We start from the raw sequence: 27,874 nt of genomic DNA, 5'->3' as shown, positions 1-27,874 counted from the left end.
AAAAGGTTTTCACAGCCATGATTTCATCTGGTTCTTAAAAGAACACTGTACATGAATAATAACTCACGTTTATTGAACATCAGGTGTTTTATTATTTTTTTAGTCCTCCCAACAGTTTCATTATAGATGAGGAGGCTGAGGCACACAGTGAGTAACTGGCAGAGAGCTGGGCCTATTCAACCACTACCAGGGTTTCCTTATTATCTCTGTTGTACAGAGGAAGAAACAGGGCAGTTGGGGGTGGTTCTTACAACCTCCTGTCATCTCTGGTGAGCACCTAATAACTGAGATGCAGAGGTCAGGCTTGAGTGCCAGCGATATAAAGGCCCAGAGGGGTCTGTTTTGTCCTTAGTTGACCGTTCTACTAGGGAGAGACAGGTATTCTCCAAAGCCAACCCGACGCCAGTGATTGTCTAGCCTGGGTGAGGAATGACGAAGGTAGCAGTAGGTGGCATAGTCAGCACCTTAGTGCCAGGCACCGTGCCAGTCATTTTATATCGATCATTGTCCTTGTGAGGAAACTGAAGCCTAGAGAGGTGAAATGATGAGGGCGGGCACGCTGCACATTTTCCTTCTGGACCCTGCCCTGTAAGGTGTGCATCTCCCATGCTTAAGGTTCAAAGGAAGTCACTCGCCAACAAATCTAGGGGGCCGCTTCTCCCTGAAGGCAGCCATGCCTTCCAGCCGATCCCGGGTCGGGATGTTCTGAAACAACATACAGGGTATTAGTCTGTGGGAGCAGGACCAGAGGCCAATACTCGCTCAAGCTTGTTCAACGCATGACAAGGACAGAATCCAAGTCTTTCACTGCCTCTGGACTCTGGTGTTGGGCCATGCAACAGTATGGGCCTCGATGGCTCCTTGGTCTCCTGGGGAAGGCAGGCTGCCTCTTCAGCACCCGAGGCCTGTCACATTAGCCTCTCTTTGCACACAGCTTGCATGCCTCCAGAGAGCTCACAGTCTCGTGCAGCAGTCTGAAATGAGGCTACTCAGTAGAGAAGATAGATTAGGCTTTGTGGTAAGAACTCTGGCTTTGAATCCTGATGTGTAGTTGGTTCACACTACGTCCTACAAGTCCCAGGGCCCCCTGTTTAGGAGTATTTTCGTTATTTGTTAACCTGGAGATTAATATTTTTGACTCACCCAGGAGTGAGGGGCTAAATAGGTCAGCCCCAGGTTTATTGCCCCACCATCGAACACACACAGCCTACAGGTGAAAACCAAGGCTCTGATGTCCCACTCCAGCCTGGCCTCTACAGTAGCCACTGGTACAGAGATCGCGTAAGCTGCTATTCTTCTCTCTCAAGTTCCTCTGTGATTCTCTGGGCACCCAAGTAGAGCAGGATACACCACCATTAGATGGCTGAGGAAACAGTCCCAGAGAGGAGCAGTGTGGCTCCCCTGGGATCACGCCAGGCTAACTGAGGAAGGAATGGCACAAAGACTGACTCTCTGGGTTGGGAGGAACCTACTGAATTGGTCATATAGTACTTAAGGCCCCCCACTCTGGCCCGGCCTCTGCTACAAGCATGCAGGACTGGTGGCAGACACATACCTGGGCATAGCATATCCCTTCAATGGCCATCCCTGATGCAATGTCCACCTGCAAGAAAGAAGTTGTGCCTGGATCAGCCTGACCTTGCCCATCTCCATCAGCACTGGGCGCCAGCTTGCCCCTACTTCCTACACCACTTCTTACTGATTATGGATTCTTCCAGCAAAGAATTATTGAGGCTTACTGTATGCCAGCCCATATGAAGAGAGATGAGATGATAAGGAATCCCCTACCTGGAGAGGCAATACCATTCATAACAGTGGTGAAGCAGTGCTGGGACGAATGCGGGCTGTGAGAACAGTGGGGAGGATTACACATAGCCTGTAGAGCTGAGGAGGCTGTGCCTGAGCTGTGCTTGCACAGCCAGTGTTCCCTCCTTGCCATCTGGCCGCCTCCCCATGCCTCCTATCACCCCTATTAGTGAACTTTGCTGGCTTCCCATTGCCCCGAGGACTAAGGCCTTTATGACCCGGCCCCTGGCAACTTCCCAGCCCGTACTGCCCAGTACTTGCTATTACTACCACTTACAAGCACTATTCTAAGAGAAGTACCTTTCGCAACAGGCGTTATTTTCCCTACTATACAGCTGAAAAATCTGAGGCATAGAAAGGTGGAATGATTTGTCTAAGGGCACAACAGTATGTGGAAAAGCAGGTCTTTGAACCCAGATGGTCCAGCACCAGAGCCCATGCCCCTAACCTCCATGCTATGTTGTCTCATTCATCCCTTCGTCCTGTTCTGTCAAGTTGCTTATTTATACACCTCTGTGTTTTTCCTCACACTTTTCCCTATTTTTTGGAATTCTCATCCACCCTAAGCCCCAATTCTAGAAAACATTCTCCAACTCAGCACTGTCCAATACCGTAGCCAGTAGCCACATGGCCAGTGCAGCTCTAACCTCTCCAGGGTGTCTGCTTGGTACCCGTGACCTTTTATTAGTGATTTGTGTCTGTCCCCCTCCCCACCTTGGGGGCAGTGACCATATTTGACTCATTTCTGTGTCCCAGTTCAGGTCTAGGTTCAGTGTGTGATGAATGAACGAATAAGTTGATGTCTAGGACGGGTTAGCTGCAGCCAAGGCACCACACCTGAGCCCGGTCCACGAGGCCACGTTACTGACACCAACACAAACCCGAGAATGTGGACTCGGAGCCACGCAGACCTGGGTTCTTGTTACTCGCTTGTTCTGTGACCCTGGATAAGTCTTACCCTTTCTGAACCTCAATTCTCTTCTCTCTCCAAGAGAGAGAGATGAGGATAAAATGTCATTTGGAATATCACCTGGCCAAACTTCATTTTGTAGGTAGATAAAAGTAAGGCACAAAGAGAGAGGTCAGACTCAAAGTCTGTTAGAAGAGTCCAGCTCCCGAGTTCTTTCCAGCTGTGCTGTCCATCTGTTTGCCATGAAAGCACCACCTCCCAGCCACCCCACTGACTTTAGTGGGACCCAAGTTCCAACCCAAAACCCTCTCACCTCTGTTCCTCGGTCAATGGCTACTTTGCCCAGCCGCACAGCAATGGGGGCCTAGGGAAAAGAAAAAGCTTGGTTGAGGAGGGGATCAGTGCTCATAGTTGGGCACACAGCTCCACGGTGGGGGAAGAGGTCTGCATAGAGATCCAGCTGTTCTACTGACAGTGTTAAGTTTCATTAGTTTTAGTACCTGCTACTTCTCAGCTGATGTTCCTTTTCTGTAATGGAGGAAGCCTAACTGATCCCTGACCCTCCCAATCCTGACCATCTGGGGTTCTTGTCATTTAATCCATCCCTCCAACATGTACGACATTTTCCAAATACTTTCCCACCCACAGACTTCTCTAATGGTCAAATGGTGCTACCCATCCTTACAGGATGTTGCCATGTTTAATTGAGGCTCAGGGTGGTGAAGCACTTGGCCACATTTGTCCAGTGAGTCAGTGGTGAAACTTAGATCTGATTCCCAGTCACCTGTCCCACTGCTGCTCCCTTCCTCTACCCCTCTCATCTCAAGCCTCCACTGCAAGCAAGTTTTCCCCCAGTAGGGTGAAAAAAGGTCAAGATTAGGAACTTGGGCTTTGGAGTCTGACAGGCCTGGGTTGAAATCCTGAGGGGGCATTTTGCAGGAGCATCCAAGTGGCCGTCTTTGCCTCACTGGCCTTGCTTCCAGTTAGCTTGTGCCACAGCAGGCCTGGCACTCCATCCCCAGCCCCACTTCCAGGCAAGGAGTGCTTTTGCCTCCTATATTATTCATATTATTTGAAGTTTTTGTAAGTAAGACTTTATCAGAAAAAGAATGATTTAAAAAGTCTGTTAGCATAGAAGCCATAAATAAAAAAGCAACTACATAAAAATGAAGAACTTCAGACTGTGAAAAATACCACAAATAAAAGACAAAAATCAAAAACTGGGAAAATATATTTGTGATACTGTGACAGAAGAATTTCCTTAACAAAAAGCTGGTATAATGTTTTTTTAACATTCACAACAGTATGAAAAGTTAGTTCACAGAAAAGAAATACAGGCGCAAGGTATGCTCAGCTTTACTTTTAAAGAAACGTAAATCAGAACCGTGAGGTGCTCCTTTTCACCTCAGACTAGGTAAATTGTAAAGTGTTGGTAATGCCCATTATAGCTGAGATTTAGGAAACAGGTATTTGCATACATAATTGGTAGGAGAGTAAATTGGTACAATGCTTTGGGAAGGCAGTTTGACAAGAACTGGCAAATTAGATGCACATGCTCTTTCATGTTGTAACTCCATGTAGGCATCTACCCTGCAGATGCACTTCCAGAAGTACACTAAGATGTACAAAGTTATTCACTCCAGCTATTTTTCAGGAGCATAAAGGTGTAAGCAGCATGATGTTCCTCATTAGAGTACTGGTTAAATGATGGCACATCCATACCATGAATGAAAAAGTGTGCAGCTGTTTAAAAGAATGGGGTTGATAAGTATGTGCTGAAATGGGAAACTCTCCAACGTAGTAGGTAAAAAAGAAAGGTGCATACTGGTGTGTATATTATTCCATTTGTGTAAAAGGTGTTGGTATGATGTGCCTTTGGGGAGAAGGGTCAAGAGAATGGAGAACTTCACTTTTTTGTTTTATACTTTTCCATACTGCTTGAATTCTTTTCTATGCATATTTTAATTTCATGTTTTTTAAATGTCTGTTAGAATTGGATTAGCCTGTAAAGGTGTGTTCTTTGTCCCCTAAACCATCCTAAAAAGAATTTAGAGTCATTTAGATATGTGAGTATATATGCATAATTTATATCGTACATACAATGAATATTTCTGGAAGAGTGTGCAAACTGTTAACAGTGGTCATCTCTGGGGACAGGGATTGGGGAATTGAGCGATGTTTTGGTGACCACCTGTCCCGGTTTGCCAGTGACTGAAGGGTTATTAGGACATGGGACTTCCATGTTGAACCTGGACAGCCCCAGGTAAACAGGGTCACCCTACTTTTGATTTTTACTTTATGTCCTTCTTATTCTTCTGTTCTATTTGATTTGCTTGTCATGAATATGTTATTTAGCTACTGATTTCTCATCACAGAAAATTAAAAACTACATAGCTACGTTGTACTGTGTTGAAAACACACATTTATGTTTCTGAGTGTGTATGTATGTATGTATGTGTGTATGTGTATATACATATACATATATATAGGTAGTTGACCCTTGAACAGCCCAGAGGTTACGGGTACCGACCATCCATGCAGTGGAAAATCTGCACATAACTTTACAGCCAGCCTTCCCTATAAAGAGTTCTGCATTCGTGATCTCAACCAACCTCGGATCATGTAGTACTGTAGTATGTATTTAGCTGAAAAAAATCCACGTATAAGTGAACCTGCACAGTTCAAACCTGTGTTGTTCAAGGGTGCACTGGGTGTGTGTGTGTCTGTGTGTGTGTATGAATTATTAGAAATATGATCATTTCATATTATTTGGAAATGAGAACAGTCAGTCACACTGGCCACAGTATGTTCCATCCCTTTGTTGTTCAAGTGGAAAACGTAGCCAAATCCATATTCAAAGGATAAGGTATGTTTATTATTTAAAGGGAAGATCTGAGTGTTAAGTTGTGGACCTTGTGTTTATTGACAGTTTTTTCTGGGCTCTAATCTCTGCAGCCACTTGACTACCTAGTCTTAGTAGTTTGTCCGCTAGAGGGCAGCCATCTACCACACCACCCCCTTGTGCTCACCCCATCCAAGAACCCTTTCATCCTTGGCACCCAGTTACTCAGCTGGAAGTTAAAGATTCGTTTTTCAGGTTGCATCAAAATGTCCTAGCATTTGCATTAGTGATTTTAGTACTAATTTTTGGTATGCTCGTGTTTTGGTATACAAAGCTGCTTTTAAATACTGAAATACTAGTAATTATATTAGTAGAATACCATTATTTCAATATATTGAAAAATCTGAAGCCTGAATCATCTTGAGATCAAGCTCAAAGACCCAGTTATTTAGTTTATGCAAAAAGGTAAGCCCTGTAGTCTACAAGTCTTGCTGGATAGGCCCCCTCTGTGGAAGTGTAATTAGCTACTATCCTGAGTCATTCAGAGTTTTGTATTAGTTCAGAGACTTTCTGACCAGCTATAACAGAAACATGACAGCATTAAAATTAACAGCATCGGACTCTCCATTTATATGTGATGAAACTATCAATAAAAAGAAGAAATGAAGACAAAACAAATGCTTTCTTTTAAACCAAATTTGCTATCAGTTTTTTATAGTCTCTGCCCTCAAAGAAGACCTCAAAGTTATAAAAAGAGGCAGGATTATTTAAGGAAGACAGTATTTTTTTTCCAAAATAAAATACCTCTTTTTTACTTTTCATGATTAATTCAAATACTTTTCTCTGTTAGTAATATTAAAATGATAGAGTATGGTTAACATTTTTATAGGCTTATATTTTAACTTCGTTTTGTAACGTCTGTAATTTTTTGTATTTGAAATGCGTTATTTGTTTTTTTTAAAAAATCGTACATGTTCTTCACTCTTTAAAATAAAATACCAGTTTTTGTATTATATTCTGCATTATGCAAAATTAATGCCAAAATACCAGTTACTGTTTTTCTTTCTGGTATTGCAGTCACTTTCTTTGACCTTGATGAACGGTCACTTAACCTTTCTGGGTCTGTTATAGCATAGATACAATGGGGATAATCAGCTCAACTGGATTGTTGATTTTGGGACACTATTAAAGTACCTAGGATTGTGTCGGATGGATGAGATGCTCCGTATGGGCTAAGTCAGTATTATAAATTAGCAAAACCTAGCTCCATTTCAGCTCTTGCATATCTTTGCGGAAACTTGGGACCTCCCTCTGGGTCCTCTTAGAGGAGTGAGAAGCCAGCAGAGCCTCTCAGGTACTTGGAGATTACATGTAGGCAGGGCCTAAACCTACTCCCTGGGTCTCTAAACCTTTTGGGAGACTATGCTCATAGGCTATTTGAGGATTTTAAAAAATTAATGGATCTTAACATGTCCTACATCACGTATTTCAAGCACTTTTCCACCGTGTAGTATGGTCGGAAAGTTGAGCTTATAGTTCTTTATCTGCTTTAGAATCTTGCTTTTTCAATTTTGGGACATTTTAATGCAGTACTGTACAATACAGTAGCCAATAGCCACATGTGGCTATTGGCATTTGAAATGTGGCAAGTGTAATTGAGAAACTAAAATTTTAATTTTAATTTAAATGTGGCTAGTGGCTGCCTTAGTGGACAGCACAGGTAGAGGATGTTTATATCATCTCAGGAAGTTTTGTTCTACAGTGCTGTTCTGAGGATTTTCAAGCCTATTTGATTGCAGTCCCTCAGAACTTAATTTTCATTTTAACTTAATATCTGATTTAATTTACTGGATGGCTGAATGGATGCTAAAACTCCAAAGAGGGTTAATTTTATAAATGTGGGTAAATGGATCTTATGTGGCTGCACGAGACACCGTTGCCCCCTGGCCTCTCCACACGTGCATCCCCTATGGCACAGGCCTTCCTGTGCTGGGCGATCACCAAACCTGGGGCAGGATCTCCTGGGCCAGTGCTCGTGCCCGGTGGTAGGCGGCGTTGCCCTCCTCATTCTGGGTCACGGCATGGTTCACCAGCCCCAGAGCCTGGGCCTGTGCCCCGCTCAATCTTCGGCCTGTGAAGATGAGCTCCTTCGCCAGGGCCACCCCCAGGCATCGAGGCAGCCTCTGAGTCCCTCCTGCCAGGATGGAGTAGGGGTGGTGAATCTGCATGGGAAGTGGGAGGCCAGAGAAGGCCCAGGCTGGGAGTCAGCCAAGACCTCTCAGAAGAGCAGACTGAGTTAGGTTGGCAGGGCAGAGGCCAGAACATAGGGCAAAAGAGGAAAGTAGGGAATTATGCTGGATAGAGTGGAGTTGAACAGGTAAAGAAGGATGGATGCCGTGGGTTGAAGTTACCTGCTCCTGGGAGGAGTCCTCGGGTGGTCTCAATCAGCCCCATGACAGCTGAGGAAGCTGCTTAAACAAAACAGAATGAAGCCCCCACCCTACCTTCCAGCGCCAATCCCCAAGGAGAAGAGATACCGCCTGTGGGCTCTGCTCACTCCTCCAGCCAGCCACTTCCCTCGTGGTGTGGCCACAGCCAGACTCCTCCAGATGCTGCCTTTGGAAGAGCCCTAGCCTGGAAGTCAGCAGGCCCAGGCACTCATCCTACCTCCCCTACTCACCAGGCAAGTCTCTTTCTGAGCCTCATGGGTGGGAAGAAGACAAATACCCCTCTTCTGCCTACTTTAGAGAGCTGCTAAGGATCAAGTGAGGTAATGGGGCTTGGAACAAGGAAGCGGTTCCTAGAAGGTGCACAATACCTATTTGTAAGTTAATGGCTTCTCTGTCTCACGCATGCTTAGCTCAGGTTTGGCCTAGAGTGTCACTGACTCCTGCTTCCACCAGTTATTTTTCCCAGCTTTTTGTCAGCCTGAAATTTTCCTGTATTCCGGTCCACATCCTCTTTCCCCAGTTCTGCTTCCTCTGAGAAGCCCTCCTTGAGGTGTCCCACCACACAGGCTTCTCCTGAATTCCCTCAGCACAGGCCAGCTGAAGCATGCAGTACGGGAGGGAGGAGTTTACGGTCACCCTCCTATCCACCACACCCTGCAAGTTAGTTGCCCTAAACATAGGTAGGTGAGAAGCAGAGCCGGGGCTGTGACCTGACCTGGTATTTTGATGCCTTCTCTTCAATACGCATCTTGTAGATATAAGCTCCCTCTATGCCTGGGGTTACACATTTTTAAAAAATGTTCTTCCTGGGTGGCGGGAGAAAGCAATGAGGGGAAGAGAGTAGCACCGTGATGGCACTCAGACTTTCTCTGATTGCCTCCAAGAAGGGCGCACCTAACCACCAAGACAGGAAGGTTAAAAAGTGATCGATTATCTTCATCCTCCCCTCCCTCCTCTCTTCAAAGCTCAATTTCTCTGAACTAGTAACGCAAACCTTTTCGGGTGCCAATGAACCAGAGGGCAGTGTTCTTGCCCAGGCGTGTTTGTGATTAGCTGGGCAGGTGACAGACTGCCCCCACGGCTCACCTTTGCTCAAAACGAGATTGAAAAAGCTGGCTTGGACAGAACTGGAAGGTTGAACAGTTAGTCTTTGCCCCCAGCCTTCCCTCTCTCTGTTCTTTTTGCTGTCACATTAGCAGTTGCTCTGGGGTTGGTAGGAGCAGTCCTGAGCTGAGGGCAGCTGACTCTGAGAAGGATGGGTACTGCCGCAGTCGGGCTAGACCAGGAGGGGAACCAGCCGCTGCCTGAACTCCCTGTCCCCCACCTTGCCTTTAGTTCTGTGGCTGCTTGGAAAGCCAAGAGCAGTGGCTGACTGCAGAATCCCCAGAATTAGCCTGTTTCACTCTTCCTTCCCCACCCTACCCCACCTCTCCCCGTGCCCAGTACCTGCCACTCGGAGGTCACAGGCCAGGGCCAGTTCCAGGCCTCCACCTAAGGTAAACCCATCCATAGCTGCAATGGTGGGCGCAGGGAAGGCTGCTGTGGAGATGAAGAAAGGCTCAGCCTGCGAGGCCCTGGCAGGACCAGGACAGTGTTTCAGGGAGGGGAGGAGCTAACTGGTTGGGACAGAGGGCTTCATTGGTCCCAGGTTTGGGGACCTTACCTGGTACCTCAGCCATGTTATCTTAGAAGTTGGTTTTCCCACTGGGGAGAGTTGTGCGATCAGCTGGCTATCGGGAGTGGGGAGATGGGCAGGGTAATCTCCTGCTGGCCTCCCTGGGACCAGCCTTTTTGCACTCCCTTCTCATTCTGTGTGCCAAGCCCCATACTGAGTGCTGGGAACACAACTGAATCAGACGTGGGGAAGGCAGACCTGTAAACAGGCAGTGATGACCCAGGTAATCAGTGCTCTGATAAAGGAAGCTTGGAGGATGGATCAGGGACAGCTTCCTGGAGGAGGAGGCACTGGTGGTCTTAAAGGATGAGTAGAAAGTTCAGATGGCCAAGGAGGGATATTCCAGGCAAAAGAACAGCCATTGTCAAAGCCTGAAAGCATGCTTGGTGAAACCTGACTCTGAAAAGGCCAGGTTGCACCCTGAGGGCACAGGGGTTGGGGGTCATAACCAGCAGGGCACAAAGGCTGAGAAGCCAGGGCTCCCTCTGGGAGAAATGCCCTCTGAACCCTCGTCACACCCTCCCCCTTGTAGAATTCCTTGTTCCCTGCCCCCAACCCCCCAGAATCATCTGTCTCTCCACAGAGCTCACAACAGAAACTGTTCTGTCTTTAGAGGAGAGTGGTGGGTGGGGTGAGGCTGGGATCAGCAGGACCCCAGGATGCCCTCCTCCTCCGCACTCCAGGACCCTCACCAATCTCATTCATCAGGCCTCGGAGCCGCTGGACAAAGACCCCCACCTCCGCCTCACTCATCTGCTCCCGCTCCTTCAGGTCTGCACCTGCGGATGCAAGGGTGACAGCCCTTGGAAAATGACCAGTTACTGCATCCCAGGCTGTCAAAGGATCCAGCAAAGGAAATCTGAAGAGAAGCAGCCAGAGAGGAAAGAGAAACACCGGGAAAACACGGTTAGGGAAGCCAGGGGAGGGGGGCGGTGGTGGTCAAAAAAAAGGAGAGCTGCGACAACAACAAAAAGATAGACTGGATTTCATCAAAATCAATAACTTTTGTGCATCAAAGGACACTATCAGGAGAGCAAAGACAACCCACGAATGGAAGAAAATATTGTCAAATCATATAACTGGTGAGGAATTGATATCTAGGATATATAAAGACTTCCTGCAACTAAAAACAAAACCAAAAACAAAACCCACAAAGGACAAAGGACTTGAATAGATATTTCTCCAAAGACGATAAGTCAGTAAGCACAGGAAAAGATGCTCAGCATCGTTAGTCATTAGGGAAATGCAAATAAAAACCACAATGAGATACCCCTTTACACCCATTAGGATGGCGATTATAAACAACAACAACAAAAAAAAGTGTTGGCATGGATGTGGAGAACCCTGATGCATTGCTAGTGGGAATGTAAAATGATGCAGCTGTTGTGAAAAATATTTTGGTGGCTCCTCAAAAAGTTAAACATAGGATTACTGTATGGTCCAGCCATTCTATTCCTAAGTGTATACCCCAAAGAATTGAAGGCAAGGACTCACACAGATACTTGCACACCAATGTTCATAGCAGTATTAATCACAATAGCCTAAAGGTATAAACAAGCCAGGTCTATCAACAGATGGATAAACAAAATAAATGTGGAAAATAAATATATATATAAAATTTACATATATAGAAAATGGAATATTCGTTTTTAAAAAGGATAGAAATTCTGCAATATGCTACAACATGGATGAACATGAAGGACATTACGCTAAGTGAAATAAGCCAGACATGAAAGGATGAATATATGATTCCACTTGTCTGAGGTACCTAGAATAGGCAAATTCGTAAAGATAGAAAGTAGAACAGAGGTTACCGGGGACTGGGCAAATGGGGAGGAATTGCTTAATGGGTATAGAGTTTATTTGGGATGATGAAAATTTTCTGGAAATGGACAGTGGTAATTGTTGAATAACCTTGTGAATGTACTTAATGCCACTGAATTTTACACTTAAAAATGATTAAAATGTAAATTTTTGTGTAATATATATTTAAGACAATTCAAAAAATATGTTAAATAGTAATAAAATAAAAATTAGTTATTTTTTTCCAGTTTTATTGAGAAATAATTGACATACATCACTGTATAATTATTTTTTTTAACAGAAGGGGTTGGTGGGGTCCGAGGAGGCTGAGAGGTCAAGTTAAGGTGAGAACTGAGAAGTGAGTGCAGGGCCCAGTGGCATGAAGGTGGGCAGGGACCTTGGTGAGAGTAGTGACAATGGAGGCATCATCAAAGACCAGATGGCAGGGGCCTGAGGCGGGAGTAAGGGGTGAATATAATCTTCGCAAGTCTTAGATTATCCGAAAGTCAGTTGGGAGAGCCCTTGGAAGTCTTTGATTAGTTCCAGCCCCTCAGTGAGAGATGGGGAAACTGAGGCCCAGAGAGTGACAGGGACTAGCCCAGGATTCCAGAGCAAGTCAGGGGCAGATTCAGACCTCCTGCAGCCCCCCTACTTCCCTGTCCTTAGCTGGGATAGTGAGGAGTGGGGCTAACAGGGGCATGAAGTGACCATGATAGAAGAGGTCAGACAGAGGTGGAACCAGAGGAAGAGGCCAGGGGAGGAGGAGGGCCTCAGCCAGGGCAGTGGGGTCAGGCAGACTGGTCCGCATACTTATCCTGCCATGGCAGACCCCGAGCTGGTCACCGTGATCTGGACAGCTGAGACCTAGGGACTGAGCCAAATCTCCTTGAAAACTCCTAAGCGTCACGCTCCTCCCACCCTAGCCTTCCACAGCCTCTTCCCGCCTCCCCAGTGCCCTCTCCACAGCCACCCCAGAGCCAGTTCTTAGCTCAGCTCAGCTGTCATTCATCTGCTTGTTGTGGGCCTGGGATGCGGCACTTCTCATCTTTGAAATGAAGTGCCTGGCGAGGACCAAGTGGTGCAGAGACATTGAAGAGTTTTGTTGACGGACTGAGATCTTGTAGGTGGGCAAAGGGGCACAGAGTCCCATCTTGGCCACAGACCTTGTGAACGTCTTTGGACTCAGCTTCCTCATTTCCTCAGTGAAGGGTCAGACAGTGCGTGGTGCAGCAGGAAGAACAAGGATTTGGGGGTCAGACAGGCCAAGTTCAACCTGAATTCTTACTAGCTGTGTAACCCTAGGCAAGGAATTTTACCGCTGAGTTCACATCTCTAAAATGGGAATAATGAGTCCTGTGCTGGAGCTGACCTAAGGACCCCACACCCCACAAATGCCCTGCAGGCCGAGGGGAGCCCTGCTGAGCCATGGCCTAGGGGCTGGAAAGGAAACCCACCTGCACAAAATACACCCTTCACTCCACTTCTGAAGATCAGGACACGCACTTGCCGGTCCTCCCGCAGCTGGGCCAGAGCTTCCAGCAGCTGCAGAGGAGACACCATCAGATACCTCCCAACCCAGCCCCAGCCCACCCTCGTGCCCACCCTTTCTCACCTCACTAACGAAGACGTTCCCCAGGGCATTGCGGGCGCTTGGTCTGTTCATCAAAATCTCAGTGATTCCTGCAGGGGACAGGGCAGCCTTGGGTGAGCCAGCTGCCCTGCTCACTCCTGGGCTGGGGCCTGGGATCTGGGCAGCCTCTACCCTCGATGAGCAGTGTAACTTGGGGCAAGTCTCACACACCCAGGCCTCAGTTTTCCCAACCATAAAATGGGGAGAATAACTCTTGCCCTTTCTGCCTCACAGAAGAAGTAGAAGGGCTTGTGAACCTTGGAGCAACATGGGGAGAGGGACAAGAATGACTGCCACAGTGGTTCCTGCCTGCTTCTGCCATTGTGAGACACACACATACCACACACCCCTTCTTCAATTTCACGTATCTCTCCGTTATTCTTTTCTCCATAGCCGGACTTCTTCCTCTTGAGCTGAATGAGTTATAATAATATCACCACCCAGAAACCTCCTCGTGTGCTCTGACCCGTTCATTGTTCCCTCTTCCCCCCAAAAGTAACAACTCTCTTGACTTTTATGGTGATCACTTCCATGCATTTCTTTAGTTTTATCACACAAATGTGCATCTCTAGACTTCACAGTTTAGACTTGCTAATTTTCAAAAATATTGATGTGTCTTTTAAAAGCTTGTTAAAATCCTCAGGTTCTGCCTCTAGTCCTGTCTTTCCCTCAAAAGTTGTTTGTTGGGACTTCCCTGGTGGTCCAGTGGTAAAGAATCCGCCTTCCAATTCAGGTGACATGGGTTCGATCCCTGGTCGGGGAACTAAGATCCCACATGCCACAGGGCAACTAAGCCAGCACGCCACAACTACTGAGCTTGCGAGCCTCAACCAGAGAGCCTGCGTGCCCCAAACTACAGAGCCCACACGCCCTGGAGCCTTCGCACCACAACTAGAGAGAAAACCCTCACGCCACAACTAGAGAGAAGTCCGTGCACCACAACGAAGAGCCCGCGCCGCAATGAAGATCCCGGGTGCCACAGCTAAGACCCGATGCAGCCAAAAATAATAATAATAATAATAATAACAATAAGGAAAAACCCAGAAGTTATTTATTAAAGAACCTGGGGCATTTGACCTGTAAGGTGTCCTGCAGCATGGAATTCACTGATTGGACACTCATGGGGCAAGTGACCAGGTTCCTCTGTCACAGGGATTTAGCAACTAAATCCAGAGGCTTGAGCACACTCACATTCCGTCCTCTTTGGCAAGAGAATAACCTTTGCCCTACCCGTGTGATATTCTTTTACCCACAACAGTCAAGCTTCTTGAAAGGGTTTTCCGTACTCAGTTAATCACTTTCTTGCCTCCATTCACTTAAGCCTTCTCCAATCTAGTTCCCACCCCGTCACTCAGCAGAAACCATTCTCACCAAAGTGACCAATGTAACCACATCACTAACCAAGCGACATGTTTCCATCCTGGTCCCAGGCTCATCAGCAGTTAACTCTGCTGACAATACACATGCTCTTCCTTGAACATTTTCTGCCTTGGCTTTTTTTTTTTTTTTTTTTTTTAATAGATTTAGTTTTTTCAGAGCAGTTTAGGTTCACAGGAAAATGGAGTGGAAAATGCGGAGACTTCCCGTAAATCCCCTGCCCACTGCACATGCATGGTCTCCCCCACTATTAATATCCCCACCAGAGTGGGATATTTGTTACAAAAGATTAACCTACATGGATACATCATTATCACCCAACATCCATAGTTTACATTAGGGTTCACTCTTAGTGTTGTACATCCAGGGGGTTTTGACAGATGTGTAGTAACATATCTGCCTTGTGGCCCCACGTTCTCCTGGTCTTCCTCCTACCTCTCAGATGATGCCTCTGCACTTTTCTAGGTTTTCTTCTACCCAATTTTAAAATTCTTAATTCATTTATTCCACATATATCTATAATAAATAAGTCCTGGTAATGTAATGTACAGCGTGGTGACTATAGTTAACAAGACTGTATTGTATATTTGAAAGTTGCTAAGAGAGTACATCTTAAAAGTTCCCATCACAGGACTTCCCTGGTGGCGCAGTGGTTAAGAATCTGCCTGCCAATGCAGGGGACATGGGTTCGAGCCCTGGTCCAGGAAGATCCCACATGCCGTGGAGCAACTAAGTCCGTGCGCCACAATTACTGAGCCTGCGCTCTAGAGCCCGCGAGCCACAACTACTGAGCCCATGTGCCACAACTACTGAAGCCCGCATGCCTAGAGCCCATGCTCCACAACAAGAGAAGCCACCGCAATGAGAAGCCCGCGCACCGCAACGAAGAGTAGCCCCCGCTCACCGCAACTAGAGAGAAAGCCCGTGCACAGCAACGAAGACCCAATGCAGCCAAAAATAAAATAAATAAATAAAGTAAAATTACTTAAAAAAAAACAGTTCCCATCACATACAAAAAAATGTAACTATGTGTGGTGATGGATCTTAACTAGACTTACTGTGGTGATTATTTCACAATGTATACAAATATCGAATTTTGTTGTACATCTGAAACTAATATGTTATATGTCAATTATACTTCAATTAAAAAGCCCCAACTCTTACAAAAAGGTAACTCCACAAAAGAAGACATACAAATGGCCAATAAGCACATGAAAAGATGTTTAATTTTATTAGTATCAAATAAATAAGAGTTTAAGAAAAGCATAGCACCCAGTACAACGACTAAAACTAAAAAGACTGAAAATAAAAACCAAGTATTGGCTATGAAAGAAAACCCTTACGTATCTATTGAACAACTATGATATATAATAAATTGTGGGAGTTATAAGTTATGTAACAGCCCCTGTCTTCAAGGTGCTTACAGCCTAATACAAGTAAATGATAACATGAGGTCATAAGTAAAGTAAGCACATGAAGTACTATAGGATTACAGATGGCAGCTCATAGATGGAAGCATTTGAGCAAGGTGAGAATAGGTAAAAATTTTCATTTGAAGAGTGAGGTATGATGGGAAAAATACTACAGGTAAGAGACTACTCAATTTTTAAAAAAAATTATTGAAGTATAGTTGATTTACAATGTGTTAATTTCTACTGTACAGCAAAGTGATTCAGATATATATATATGTGTGTGGGTGTATATATATTCTTTTTCCTATTCTTTTCCATTATGTTTTATCACAGGATATTGAATATATTTCCCTGTGCTATACAGTAGGACCTTGTTTATCCATTCTATATATAATAGTTTGCATCTGCTTACCCCGAACTCCCAATCCATCCCTCCCCCTCCCCCTCCTCCCCCTTGGCAACCACAAGTCTGTTTTCTGTGAGAGTACTCAATTTTTTAATGTTGAAGTTCCTGAAAGGTCAATCCAAGATCTCTTTATTCAGTCATTTGTACAATTACGAATTTAACACATGCTGGCCTCTGTACCAGACACTGATGTCAGAGGCCAGAGCAGACCCAGTCCCTCTCCTCTTAGATCTTACAGTCTAACAGAGGAGGCAGACATTCAACCAGTAATTACTATTTGTGTTGAGAACATGGGGGAAAAAGGACAAGGAGGTGAGCGGTATAGAGTGGGCAGAGGGGGCCCCTAGTGTAGAAGGTGAGCAGTGACTTCCCAGAGGAAGAAGTGACCTTTCACCTGAGAGCTGAGGAACGAATAGGAGTCAGCCAGGCAAAAGTGTGTGTGTGTGTGTGTGTGTGTGTGTGTGTGTGTGTGTGTTGGTGGGGAAAAGCCCATTTCAGACAGAGGGAGTGGTACAGATGAGGGCCCTGAGTATAGCAGAGCAGGGTACTATAGGGTTTGTAGAGCTGGGCCTCTTAATGTTTTTTGGCTGGGCCTGAGAATTAAACCAACATAAAACAGATTAAGAGGAGAAAAGCACACAAATTTGTATAAGTTTTACATAACATGAGAGCCCTCAGAAGGAAATGAAAACCCCCAGAAATGGTAGAACCTACATGCTTTTATAGTAGGCTGAAGAAAGAATGTCAGTTGTGGAAGAGTTAACTATGTGGGAGGCTAAAGGAAGATAAGGCCTGTTTGTACACAGTTGTCTGTTTGTACAGAATTCTCTTGGCTTCAACTCCCTGTTGAAGAATGTTTCTTTTCTCCAGGTTCAGGGAGGACATCTTTCACATGGGAGTTTTTATCTCCAGTTTTCAGTAAGCAAAGGGGAGATTAGAATGCCCTTCTTGCATCTGCTGTTTTTTTCAAGTGCCTTTAGCTCAAAAAAAAAAAAAAATCCCTATACCAATGTGGCATTTTTTTTTGGGCGGGGGGCACATTGTGCCACCTTTTAGTGTCTTCCAGAACTGGTGGAGTTCAGAGCAAAGGGAGAGCAGCGTGAGGCAAGGCAGAAGAGTCAGGAGGGCTGCACTTGCTCATCTGCCCCTTCTCCTTCACGCCTCCCGTGTGCCTACCTCCTGTACACCCAGGACTGCCCTGCACACCCATCCAGCTCTCCTCTGAGCTCCGAGCCTGAATATCCAGCTGCCCACTTGACATCTAGACCAACATGTCAAAAAATGATCACTCTTTCTCCTGCTCCTTTGGTGAGCGAATGACATATCAACTCAGAGTTCTGTCATGTTGCCTCCATCTTCCTCACCCTTGAAGTTTACTCAGTCTCCCAAGCGGCCAATTCAACCTCTTAGATCTCATACCTATCAGCTCACATCCCTCCCTGCAGCCACTAACCTGGTGGGCTCTTTCTTCTATTACATGGATCCCCCAACTGGCCCTCTGCCCTCAGTCTTGCCTCCCCTTTCCCCTCCACTTTTGTTCCCTCATCTGGGTCAGACTCATCCTTCTTACCCAAATCTGACCATATTCTTCCCCTCCCTTTTCATCAAAATTAAGTCTAAATCCTTAATACCACCCCAAAGACCCCCTACAATCTGGCCCTTGCACCTCACTCTGGCCTCAACTCATCTGCCAAATCTGGGTCAGGTGTGGGGAAGAGAGACCAGCTCTGGGCAGGGGCTCAAATACTCTTACGCCTTCTTGGCCATCTCCCCTCCTGTAAAATGTCAGGATGGACTAGAGGAGTGTTTACCAATCCTTTGGGCTTCAAAGCCCCCTTATTATTTTCTCTCAGGGTGTTTAGCTTTGAAGAACAAGCAGGATTTATTAAGATGGCATTCTCAGTGTGAGTTGATCTGAGACACGGAGAAGGGCCAATGAAAGTTTCAGGGCTCTCAAGGGACAGGGTTTCCAGCCACAGTTAGAGAACTGTGGTCCAGGACAGAGAACTGTAACATGCAGGCTAGGTGGGCTTCTTTAGCCTCCCCAGAAACCTTCATAGAGTTCTTTGAGCCCAGCAGGCCTGGAGGTCCCACTGAGGAACTCAGATGTCCCAAAGATCCTCTCCAGATGAGAAAATGCTGCAACTTTGGGGAAGGGAAACTGTGGTGGATACAGAGAAACCACATCAGAAGGGTTGAGGAGAACAGTCTAGGTCCAAGGTCATTGTGGCAGACAGACCTTAGAGTGGCCCCCATGTTCACATCCTGCACAATCCCCTTCCCTTGAATGTGGACAGGACCTGTGAATTGCTTCTAACCAAGAAAATACAGGTAAGGTCATAAAATATCACTTGTAAGATTAGGTCTAATTATATGGCAAAGGTAATGAGATGTTACTTCTGTGATTAGGTTATGATGTATATAAGACTCTATATTACTAGCATACACTAGAGAAACTAGTGGACCTGTGGAGAGGGTTGTGTGGCAAGGTACTGTGGTCAGCCTCTAGGAGCTGAGAGTGGCCCCCTGGCCAACAGCGAGAAAACAGGACTTCAGTACTACAACCACAGGAGATGAATTCTGTCAACAGCGTGAGGAACTTGGAAGCAGATCTCTCCCCAGTTGAGCCTGTGATGAGACCACAGCCCCCACCAGCTCATGGATTGCATCCTGCTAAAACCCTGAAACAGAGAACCCAGCTAAATTGTGCCTGGACTTCTGACCTACGGAAACTATGAGAAAATAAATGTGTGTTATTTTAAGCACAGAGTTTGTGGTAATTTGTTACATGGCAATAGAAAACTAATACAGTCATGACGTCTTGGGATTGACAGAAACTTTCCTCTCATCTTTTTGCTTTCCTGTTCTGTCTTTCCTTTTTCTCTGGCTGACTCTCTCCCATATTTCATCTCTATCTCCCTCTTTCAGAATGTAAATATGGTGCTTGGCTGAAGTCACAGCTCAGTCACATACCAGCTTCATGGCCTTGGGCAAATTACTTTACCCTTCTGACCTTCACTTTCCCAATCGGTAAATAGAAATACTAAAAAGGTTGTAATGAAGATTAAAAGAGATAATGCCCACAAGTGCTTAAACATAGTTTGTGGGTACCGTGGGCAGGGAAAATGCACAGAAGCTGGGGAAAGTCTAGGGCCCCATATGAGGTGAGAAATCTAAGCTGGGAGCCCTGAGGAGCCAGACAGGGCGTCTTTGGCTTTAATTCATTCACCTGACAATGTGCAACTTGTACTACCACATGCCAGGCCCCAGAGAAATAGAGAGGAATCAGCCATGGTCCCTGACTTCTTAGCTGAGCCCCTATTCTAGGAACCTTGCCCTTGCTGGGCCCCAGTAGTGCACTGCACCCTCTCTACTCTTACCAGATCCCCCCATACCACTGGCTGATGATTTGATTTCCTTCGCAGATGACCTAGAGTCACATCTGATGGGATGGTCTGAATCACAAGGTGATGTGGGTGGGAGTCAATAGAAACTACTGGAAGGTAGTATAGAGACCAATTGGTTTAACAATCCCTTACTATATAGAAGGGGAAACTGAGGCCCAGAAAAGAAGAGAATTTGCCAAAGTTAATAGCTGGACCCAGCTAGCAATCCTCACTCTCAAAGAGCTAACAACTGATGAGACAAGTCCAGACACAAGGGATGTAAAAGGACAATGGGGGGGTGTGTGTAATTCCAGAAGGATTTACAAAGGTAGAGAGGAAAGAAGAGGACCCAAGTCAGGGGCATAGTTAGAACAAAACACTGAGGTGGGACAGCTTGAAATGAACAAACACATGAGTAGAAGAGATAAGGTGACAATGTCAGGTTGTGGTGGAGAAACTTGAACATCCAGCTAAGGAGCTGGAGTAGAGCCATAAGGAAGAGTGAAGAATGGTTAACAAGCGTTAACCAAGAGTGGGTTAACAATCCCATTTTCAAGGACAACAGGCACAATGTGACTATGCTCTGGTGACATCATGCCAAGTGGAAGGCAGAACTGGTGGCTTCTAACGGGGGTGGTGGGGTGGTTCTCCTGTGTGTGGGTCCCCTCCTCATGCCTCCTCCACTGCTTCTCCTCGATTTCCTTTTCTCATTCCTTCTATATGCCCTCTGGCAGGGGCAGAGGCTTAATCTCCTGATGCTTGTTATTTCTAGATAAAAAATTCCCCTTTTTTACAAGTGAGCCCTAAGGTCTATGACCCGTGGTAATTTTTTAACTAATGTACAAGTCTGTGTTTTGAGTCACTGAATTACCAGAAGAGGTAGTGATGACCTAATAGTTGAGAACACAGGTTTTGAAATCAGAGCTGGTTCAAATTGCTTAACCTTTCTGTTCCTCAGGTTCTTAATCTGTAAAGTTGGGAGAATAACTATAATTATTTCAAGGCAAGCGCCATTGCCAGTTTGGCAGTGAACTAAGCATGAGAGTGAGGGGTATTCTCTAACACCAGCAATCCCACATGGCCAGAGAATTCTCACCAAGTGATGTAGTTGGACACTGGAAGCCCCTACATGTCCATCAAAAGTGGGGGATGCACACTAGGGAGCAGTATACAACAGCAGGGAGCAAGGAACAGATTTATATGGCAAAGCAGCTCTTTAAAACTTAGCATCAAGTGGGAAAAAGGAAGAAATATGAGATGTCTAGAACAGTGCCTTCTGTGTAAATTAAAACTCGGACACAAACAATGCTACATAAAATGCAGGGAAGGTTAGAGGGGTTGGACTGGGGATAAAGTAAAGACAAGAGAAGGACCTTGCCCTGATGGTAACGAGCAGCAGACTGCGGGGTGTGAGTAACACCACTGAATGCAAAGTTCAACCACCACCCCCCAGCACCACCCCCGCAAATAAAACCACCCCCAAACAGAAACAAAACAAAATAAAACCAACCAACCGAACAAACAAAACCCAACAATGCTCAATCAATATGCTCTTAAGTTTGCTAATCAGAGAATGCCAATATGACAAGCAGTTCACAATTGCTTTCTTCTTGGTTTTCACTAGAAGTTAAGATTTTTTTAAGGGTTAAAAATTATAATATGTAATCAAAGCTACTAAAGTGACAAGGGAAGCATTTCAGTGTGTAAAGCAAGTAGGATATTTGTTGTCAGCAAGAAAATATATAAAGACTGGAGATTTTTTTTTGTTAAAAAAATAAAAGAGGAAAGTAATTTTGTCTTAGAGCTGATTGTTTATGGATGGGAAAAAATGGGACAAGTTAATATGGATCCAAAAGGTGATAAAAGGTTTGTGAAAAAGGAACTTTGAGAATAGAATTTTGTACGTTGTTAAGATTGATTAAGACTAGATTAAATTTAATTAGGTAAATAAATTTTGTGATTAACAGTAAGCTGGTACCAGACTGAAATTTGGTTCTCTCTCTCTGTTAAGAGAACAAAGTTTTGGGCTTCCCTGGTGGCGCAGTGGTTAAGAATCTGCCTGCCAATGCAGGGGACGTGAGTTCAAGCCCTGGTCCAGGAAGATCCTACATACCGCGGAGCAACTAAGCCTGTGTGCCACAACTACTGAGCCTGCGCTCTAGAGCCAGTGAGCCACAACTACTGAGCCCGCGTGCTGCAACTACTGAAGCCTGTGCACCTAGAGCCTGTGCTCCGTAACAAGAGAAGCCACCACAATGAGAAGCCTGTGCACTGCAATGAAGAGTAGCCCCCGCTCGCAGCAATGAAGACCCAACACAGCCAAAAATAAATAAATAAATAAATAAATAAAAGAGAACAAAGTTTTCTTGGAATGCTGCTTTTGATAATAGACTGTGTGAATTTCTTTGCATTTAAGTGATTTATATTTGTTTTTAAAATCTTTTGTTACTTTGTTAAAGTAAATAAATATTATTTCACAATGATCTGTGAAGATTATGGCACATGTAGATAAAGTTCATTCTGCTTCTACAAAGATTAACCCCTCATTGTCAGACTTTTGCCATCCTGATGTCCTTGTAGTATGGCAGTGGTCTACTCCTAAGTCAGAGAATTTAAAATGGATAAACAGGGGCTTCCTTGGTGGTGCAGTGGTTAAGAATCTGGCTGCCAATGCGGGGGACACAGGTTCGAGCCCTGGTCCAGGAAGATCCCACATGCCGCAGAGCAACTAAGCCTGTGCGCCACAACTACTGAGCCTGTGCTCTAGAGCCTGCGAGCCGCAACTACTGAAGCCTGCGTGCCTAGAGCCTCTGCTCCACAACAAAGAGAAGCCACCACAATGAGAAGCCCGCGCTCAGCAACAAATAGTAGCCCCTGCTCGCTGCAACTAGAGAAAGCCTGCACCCAGCAACGAAGACCCAGCGCAGCCAAAAATAAAATAAATGTATTAAAAAATAAATAAATAAAATGGATAAACAATGACTGTAAATTAAACAGGGCTATGGGAAATCCAAGACGGCCACTTGGCTTTTCCTGGCTCCCTGACAAACCTCATTTTTTAATTTGATGGGTTAAAGCCTTCCCTGGCTGGAGGGTTAATGCCCTCACAATGAAAAAAATAAAAGATTAAAAATGTGTTTTCTGGGACTTCCCTGGTGGCACAGTGGTTAAGAATCCACCTGCCAATGCAGGGGACATGGGTTTGATCCCTGGTCTGGGAAGATCCCACATGCCGTGGATCAGCTAAGCCTGTGTACCACAACTACTGAAGCCCACACGCCCTAGAGCCCGCATGCTGCAACTACTGAGTTTGCGTGCTGCAACTGCTGAAGCCTGCACGCCTTGAGCCCATGCTCCGCAACAAGAGAAGCCACTGCAATGAGAAGCCCACACACTGCAATGAAGAGTAGCCCCTGCTCGCCGCAACTAGAGAAAGCCCACGTGCAGCAACAAAGACCCAATGCAGCCAAAAAAAAAAAAAAGAAGTGTTTTCCACTTGCGGTATACTTTCTACAATCTCCAGTGATCAAGACACCCACTTCACTGGATAAATCATACAAGCCTTAACAAAAACTTCACAAACTTCTTAAAACTATCACTGTAACTATCATCCTCAATCATCAGGCAAGGTCAACAAAACTAATGGAAAAACTGGACTCAGAACAAAAATTACATGGGATTAAATGAACTGCTAAATATGATTATAATTCTTTTATTACTTTTTGTCTGACATATTGCTAGCTTTTAATCTTTGTTTTTCAGATATAAAGAATCTCTTCTTCTCAAGCTACTTATGGTTTACAACAATTTGGTAATTTACACCTGTGGGTAAAATTAAAACATTTTTCTTTTCTTTCTTCCTGGTCCCTCCAGAAACTGGAGACCGTTTGGTTCTGAGCAGCCTTATCAAAATTGTTATTTCGTACATTACCAAATATGTGACTGAGCCTCTGATAAAATGATAGTCCCATATAAGATTAATGATTGTAATGGTGTAACTCTAGGTATGGGAAAAAGCAACAAGAGGGAATATTTTCCTGGACCATAAGAGACTAGACTAGTCTCAGGTAGTCCAGAGACTTTTGGCTACTACTAACAAGGCCTAGTCCAGTAACAACGCATTGTGTGGCCTATCAGCGGAGGAAATAAACATTCCTAGCACTGTGGGACAAAATGGACATGAAATGCCCCCCAAACCATGGTCAAATTTATGGCCATGAAGGGGCCCTGCCAAGTGGAAACTGGCACTTGAAATCTGCCTCTACAAAGATTAAATCAGGAGCTGCTGCAGCTGCTGACCTTCAACACCCCCTGAAAGGAGCTCAGGGTGGAGATCAGGAATGAGGCACTCTGTGCTCCGGGAAAAACTGGCAGAACAGGCCTTCAGATAGTTAGATATTTTCAGGTAAGGGTTTTTATAAGCCCAAATTCTTGCATCTTCTCATACCTAGAGAAACACTAAAATTATTAATGGTGACAACTGCTTTGATTTATATGTTAATACCACATCAAAAGTTAAAACCTACTGGCTACAAGTCTCCTCGAAGTGACAGGTCTAGACTGGAATTCAGGCTTATTCTCCGGAAAAAAAAAAATGAGATCTATTTTGTCTATTAATGTTCAGGTTGTCACTCTTCCAACTACTTCTGAGTCTGTTACACCTACATCAATCACACTGGGCTAATAAAAGAGAACATCAAAAGATATATGACCATGCTAAATGGCTTCATTCCTTTGGACAGGGTAACCTAAGTGCTGACTATATCTGGACCACAGTTAAAGGAATGCTACCAAATGTATCCTGGATCTTACTCCTGCTTGGGCCTCTGGTTACAATAATTCTTTTACTGTGGCTCCTGCCTTTTTCATCTACTTGTTAAGTTTGTCTCTTCCAGATTACAATAGTTTCACATCAAGATGACGGTGACGCAGAGATTCCAGCCACTCCTCGGAACAGATCCTGCCGGAATAACAACAGAAGTCGCCCTGGGACCCCTTAGTGAGATAGGGCGAGAGCTCCGTGACCCCAACTAGGTAGGGTCTACAAGCCCCTTTCCAGCCTGCAGAAGCTACAGAAGACAGACCATTGCCCTTCATCCTCCCAATAAAGATTTCTTCGGGGTTCACGTCTCTCAGGGGGGATTTGAGGTAGGATATAGATAGGCCCCTGGGCCGGACAGCTGGTGTTTGTCAAGTGGACTAAAACTGAAGCTTTGTTCTCACCCAGACAATCCAAGGACAAAGCTAGTGGCAGAAGCTGAGCTCTGCTGGAATAAAGAGATAAGATGACCACTCCTGAGGTCAAGGAAAACTACCCTGTCTGCACATGGGCGGGAAGGCTCCGTGGGGGTCAAAAAGGGAGGAGGCGCCACCCCATAATAAGTGTGGACATACACCCACAGGCCTCTGGTGGGATCAATCTTAGCAAAAAGTTGCGCACGCGTGTTGGGGAGGGCCCTAGGGCAGGTCAGGTGTGGAAAAGAAACAAGATAATTGGCCAAATGTAAACAAAGACCTGGAAGGACTGTCCTATATAAGTAATTTAAATCAGCTCTTTACTGCGTTCCTCCTCATTAGAGAGGAAGGCCATACTCGTTCTCTCTGTGTATTTCTGCCTAGCTTCTGACTTAAATAAACTGCTTCTCTGTGTGCGCTCCCATGTTGTGCTGTGTCTCTAATAATAAACTTTGTACATGTTTTTACAGTTTTTGCCTCCTTGAAACATTCTTGCTTTCAAATGGGGGAAAGAGCCAGGGCCACTTTGCTTCTAGCCTCTAACCGCTCGCTGGTGGTCTACTGGCTAGGATTCCTGGTTTTCATCCAGGTACCCAGGTCCAATTCCTGGGCAGGGAACTAAGATCTCTCTTCAGGACCGCTCACTGCTGTCTCCGAGATCAGTTTCAGTCTGCTCCGGGGCAGTGGGCGCGCTGGTCATGGGTCCCGCCCCGGCAGTAGTGTCAGGCGCCGGGCCGGCCTCGCACAGCCGGCCAGAGCTCGCCCCAGCCGCCTCCCGGGCCCCCCAGGACAGAGCACTTACCTTGGTCTGGACCCGCCAGAGCGCACACTTGGATCTCGCGGTTTGCGGCCGCAGGATTGGCGGCGCAGCCACGGGCCTCACGGGGCCTCCAGGGGCTCGGAAGGCGCAGGGCGCTGGTCAGGGCACGCAGCATCCGGACCAGTCTGGGAAGGTGCCTCTCGGCCCCTCCACCACCCACTCCTCTCCGGCTGAAAGCTTGCCGCTCAGTCCCAGGCCTTCGTAAACCGCGCCGCCTATTGGCCGAGAGCCCGGCGCGGCTCTCTGAGGCTCTTGAAGACCGGAAGACCTGGGTAGGAGAAAGCCCAGCTCTGCTGTGTGATTTTGGACAAGGCTGCCAACCTCTCTAAGCGTCAATCTGTAAAGCGCGGATAATAAAAGTGACTAGTGTCAAAGATAAAGAAAGTCGGACACTAAGGTAGTGAGAACAGATTTTAATCGTTAATATACTATTGCAAAAGGGAAGTGTCCAGCGTGACACTGAACTCAACTTCTATTTGTACAGAGGTGACTGGGAGTTTTACCGGGAGAATGAAGGAATAGGGAGGTGGGTGAGCGGGGCCTATGTACAGTCGGGGAAGTAAAACTTACAAAATGCGCGGAGGGGGTTAGTCCACACGAAACCGTTCTAGGTTTGCTAACTGGCGCTTATGCAAGCTTAGGCTCCCACAGAGACTGGGAGACAGGAGCCCTACCTTCAGGTGTTGGCTGAAACAAACAGTAAATTCTTTCAGCAGCCTTGAGTTTTCTCAGGGAGGCACTTTAAGTGGGGCTAGAGTCATCCTAGGGATGTGGCCTTGAGCTGTTAGAAACTATGTTAGTGTTCCTTTAAGTCTTTATAGGGGAGGCAGAAGCCTAGTAGAGAAGAGGGCAGAGGACACTGGCTAGAGCTTGGTGATGGAGAGAATCTTTATCACTACCTTGTGGTGGTGTTATAATGATTGGATGGGATGTGTGAATCTTGCTTACACATATGCTCAATAAATGTTATCTCATTTTAAAAAATGTTATTTCACTTATTCATTCGGTCATAGTGTCTACATTCATGGACTTCACCACCTCACCTCCCATTTGCATCTCAATTCATCCCAATTTTACGCTCAATAACTGGACTGCAAAAATATTTGTGAATGAGAATCCCAAGCATCTGCCCCCACTGTCCACCCAAAATGCTTTTGCAGAGATCATCAGCGGCCTTGTTTAGTTCATTCTGGGTGGATCAATAGTGTTCAGCAAACACTCTCCCCTCTTTCACTTTCCACTTGTTGAAGACCCCAAAGCCACTAACAATCCTGGCCTCCAACCAATGGCTGGACAGTTAGGCGATCTATAAATAAAACTCTCTGTTTTTAAAGTCACTGGTGCTTGCTGAGGTCAGCACTATGTCCATCAAGGTTTAAACAAAACTGGTAGCTAACCTCCTTCCTGGGTCCAGTGGGAAACTCTTAAGTTCCTCTCTGTGACCCTCAAGATTAATTGGGGTTTATGTCACTCCTGGTCATTTGTGACCTGTTCTTGCTTCCAATGAATTAATTCAGGTTATGGATCACCTGGCCATCCCTCCCTGTCCCTTTTCTACATATTACTGGACACAACTCCAATTCTGCCACTCTTTAAAGAATCACAGACACGAGGCTGCATGAGAAAGATTTTTACAGAAGGTTGGGGAGCAATTGTGGGACTTCACATCTCATACTTAAGGAGGTTAATGCTAACTGTTATGGACTGAATTGTGTCTCCCGCCCAAATTTATGTGTTGAAGTCCTATCCCTCAGTACTTCACAATGTGACTGTATTTGGCAATAGGGTCTTTAAAGAGGTAATTAAGTTGAAATGAGGTCATTAGGGTTAGCCCTAATCCAACATGACTGATGTCCTTATAAGAAGAAATTTTTTAACACAGATGGGTATAGAGGAAGACAAAGTGAGAAAATGGCCATTTAGAAGCCAAGGAGAGGCCAAGGTCTCAGACAAAACCAACCCTGTCAATACCTTCATCCTGGACTTCTAGCCCCCCAGAACTGTGCAGAAATAAATTTCTGCTGTTTAAGCTACCCAATGTGTGGTACTTTGTTATGGCAACCCTCGCAAACTAATACACCAAGTAAAGGAACTTCTTTTCCTAAGAGGAAATCTGGTTCCT

General features: G+C 45.6%; 1 protein-coding gene across 6 annotated transcripts; it reads right to left on the bottom strand.

Moving 5' to 3' along the window:
- Nucleotides 1-68: 68 nt before the first annotated feature.
- ECHDC2 (enoyl-CoA hydratase domain containing 2) lies at nt 69-26,223 on the bottom strand. 6 transcript variants are annotated; one of them, XM_082430533.1, is made up of 12 exons: nt 25,735-25,841; nt 24,224-24,275; nt 13,099-13,166; nt 12,941-13,028; nt 12,297-12,350; nt 10,376-10,462; nt 9,455-9,547; nt 7,970-8,029; nt 7,565-7,752; nt 3,030-3,080; nt 1,556-1,603; nt 69-705 (listed from the first exon to the last, which is right to left on the bottom strand). In XM_082430533.1, exons 3-12 carry the CDS (start codon nt 13,147-13,149, stop codon nt 628-630), a joined length of 798 nt encoding a protein of 265 aa, XP_082286659.1. In that variant the 5' UTR covers nt 13,150-13,166; nt 24,224-24,275; nt 25,735-25,841; the 3' UTR covers nt 69-627. The 6 variants fall into 6 exon arrangements, with proteins under 6 accessions (XP_082286659.1, XP_082286660.1, XP_082286655.1 ...); XM_082430534.1 differs by lacking the exons at nt 12,297-12,350; nt 24,224-24,275 and adding an exon at nt 8,903-9,094 and having other exon boundaries at nt 7,970-8,026; nt 25,735-26,223; XM_082430529.1 differs by lacking the exon at nt 24,224-24,275 and having other exon boundaries at nt 25,735-26,201.
- Nucleotides 26,224-27,874: the final 1,651 nt, after the last annotated feature.

This window comes from Balaenoptera physalus, assembly GCF_965194825.1.
Source record: "Balaenoptera physalus genome assembly, chromosome: 1".
NCBI classification, from domain to species: domain Eukaryota; kingdom Metazoa; phylum Chordata; class Mammalia; order Artiodactyla; family Balaenopteridae; genus Balaenoptera; species Balaenoptera physalus.
Note: the sequence above shows the minus strand (reverse complement) of the source record. Positions and strands in the feature narration are given on the sequence as shown.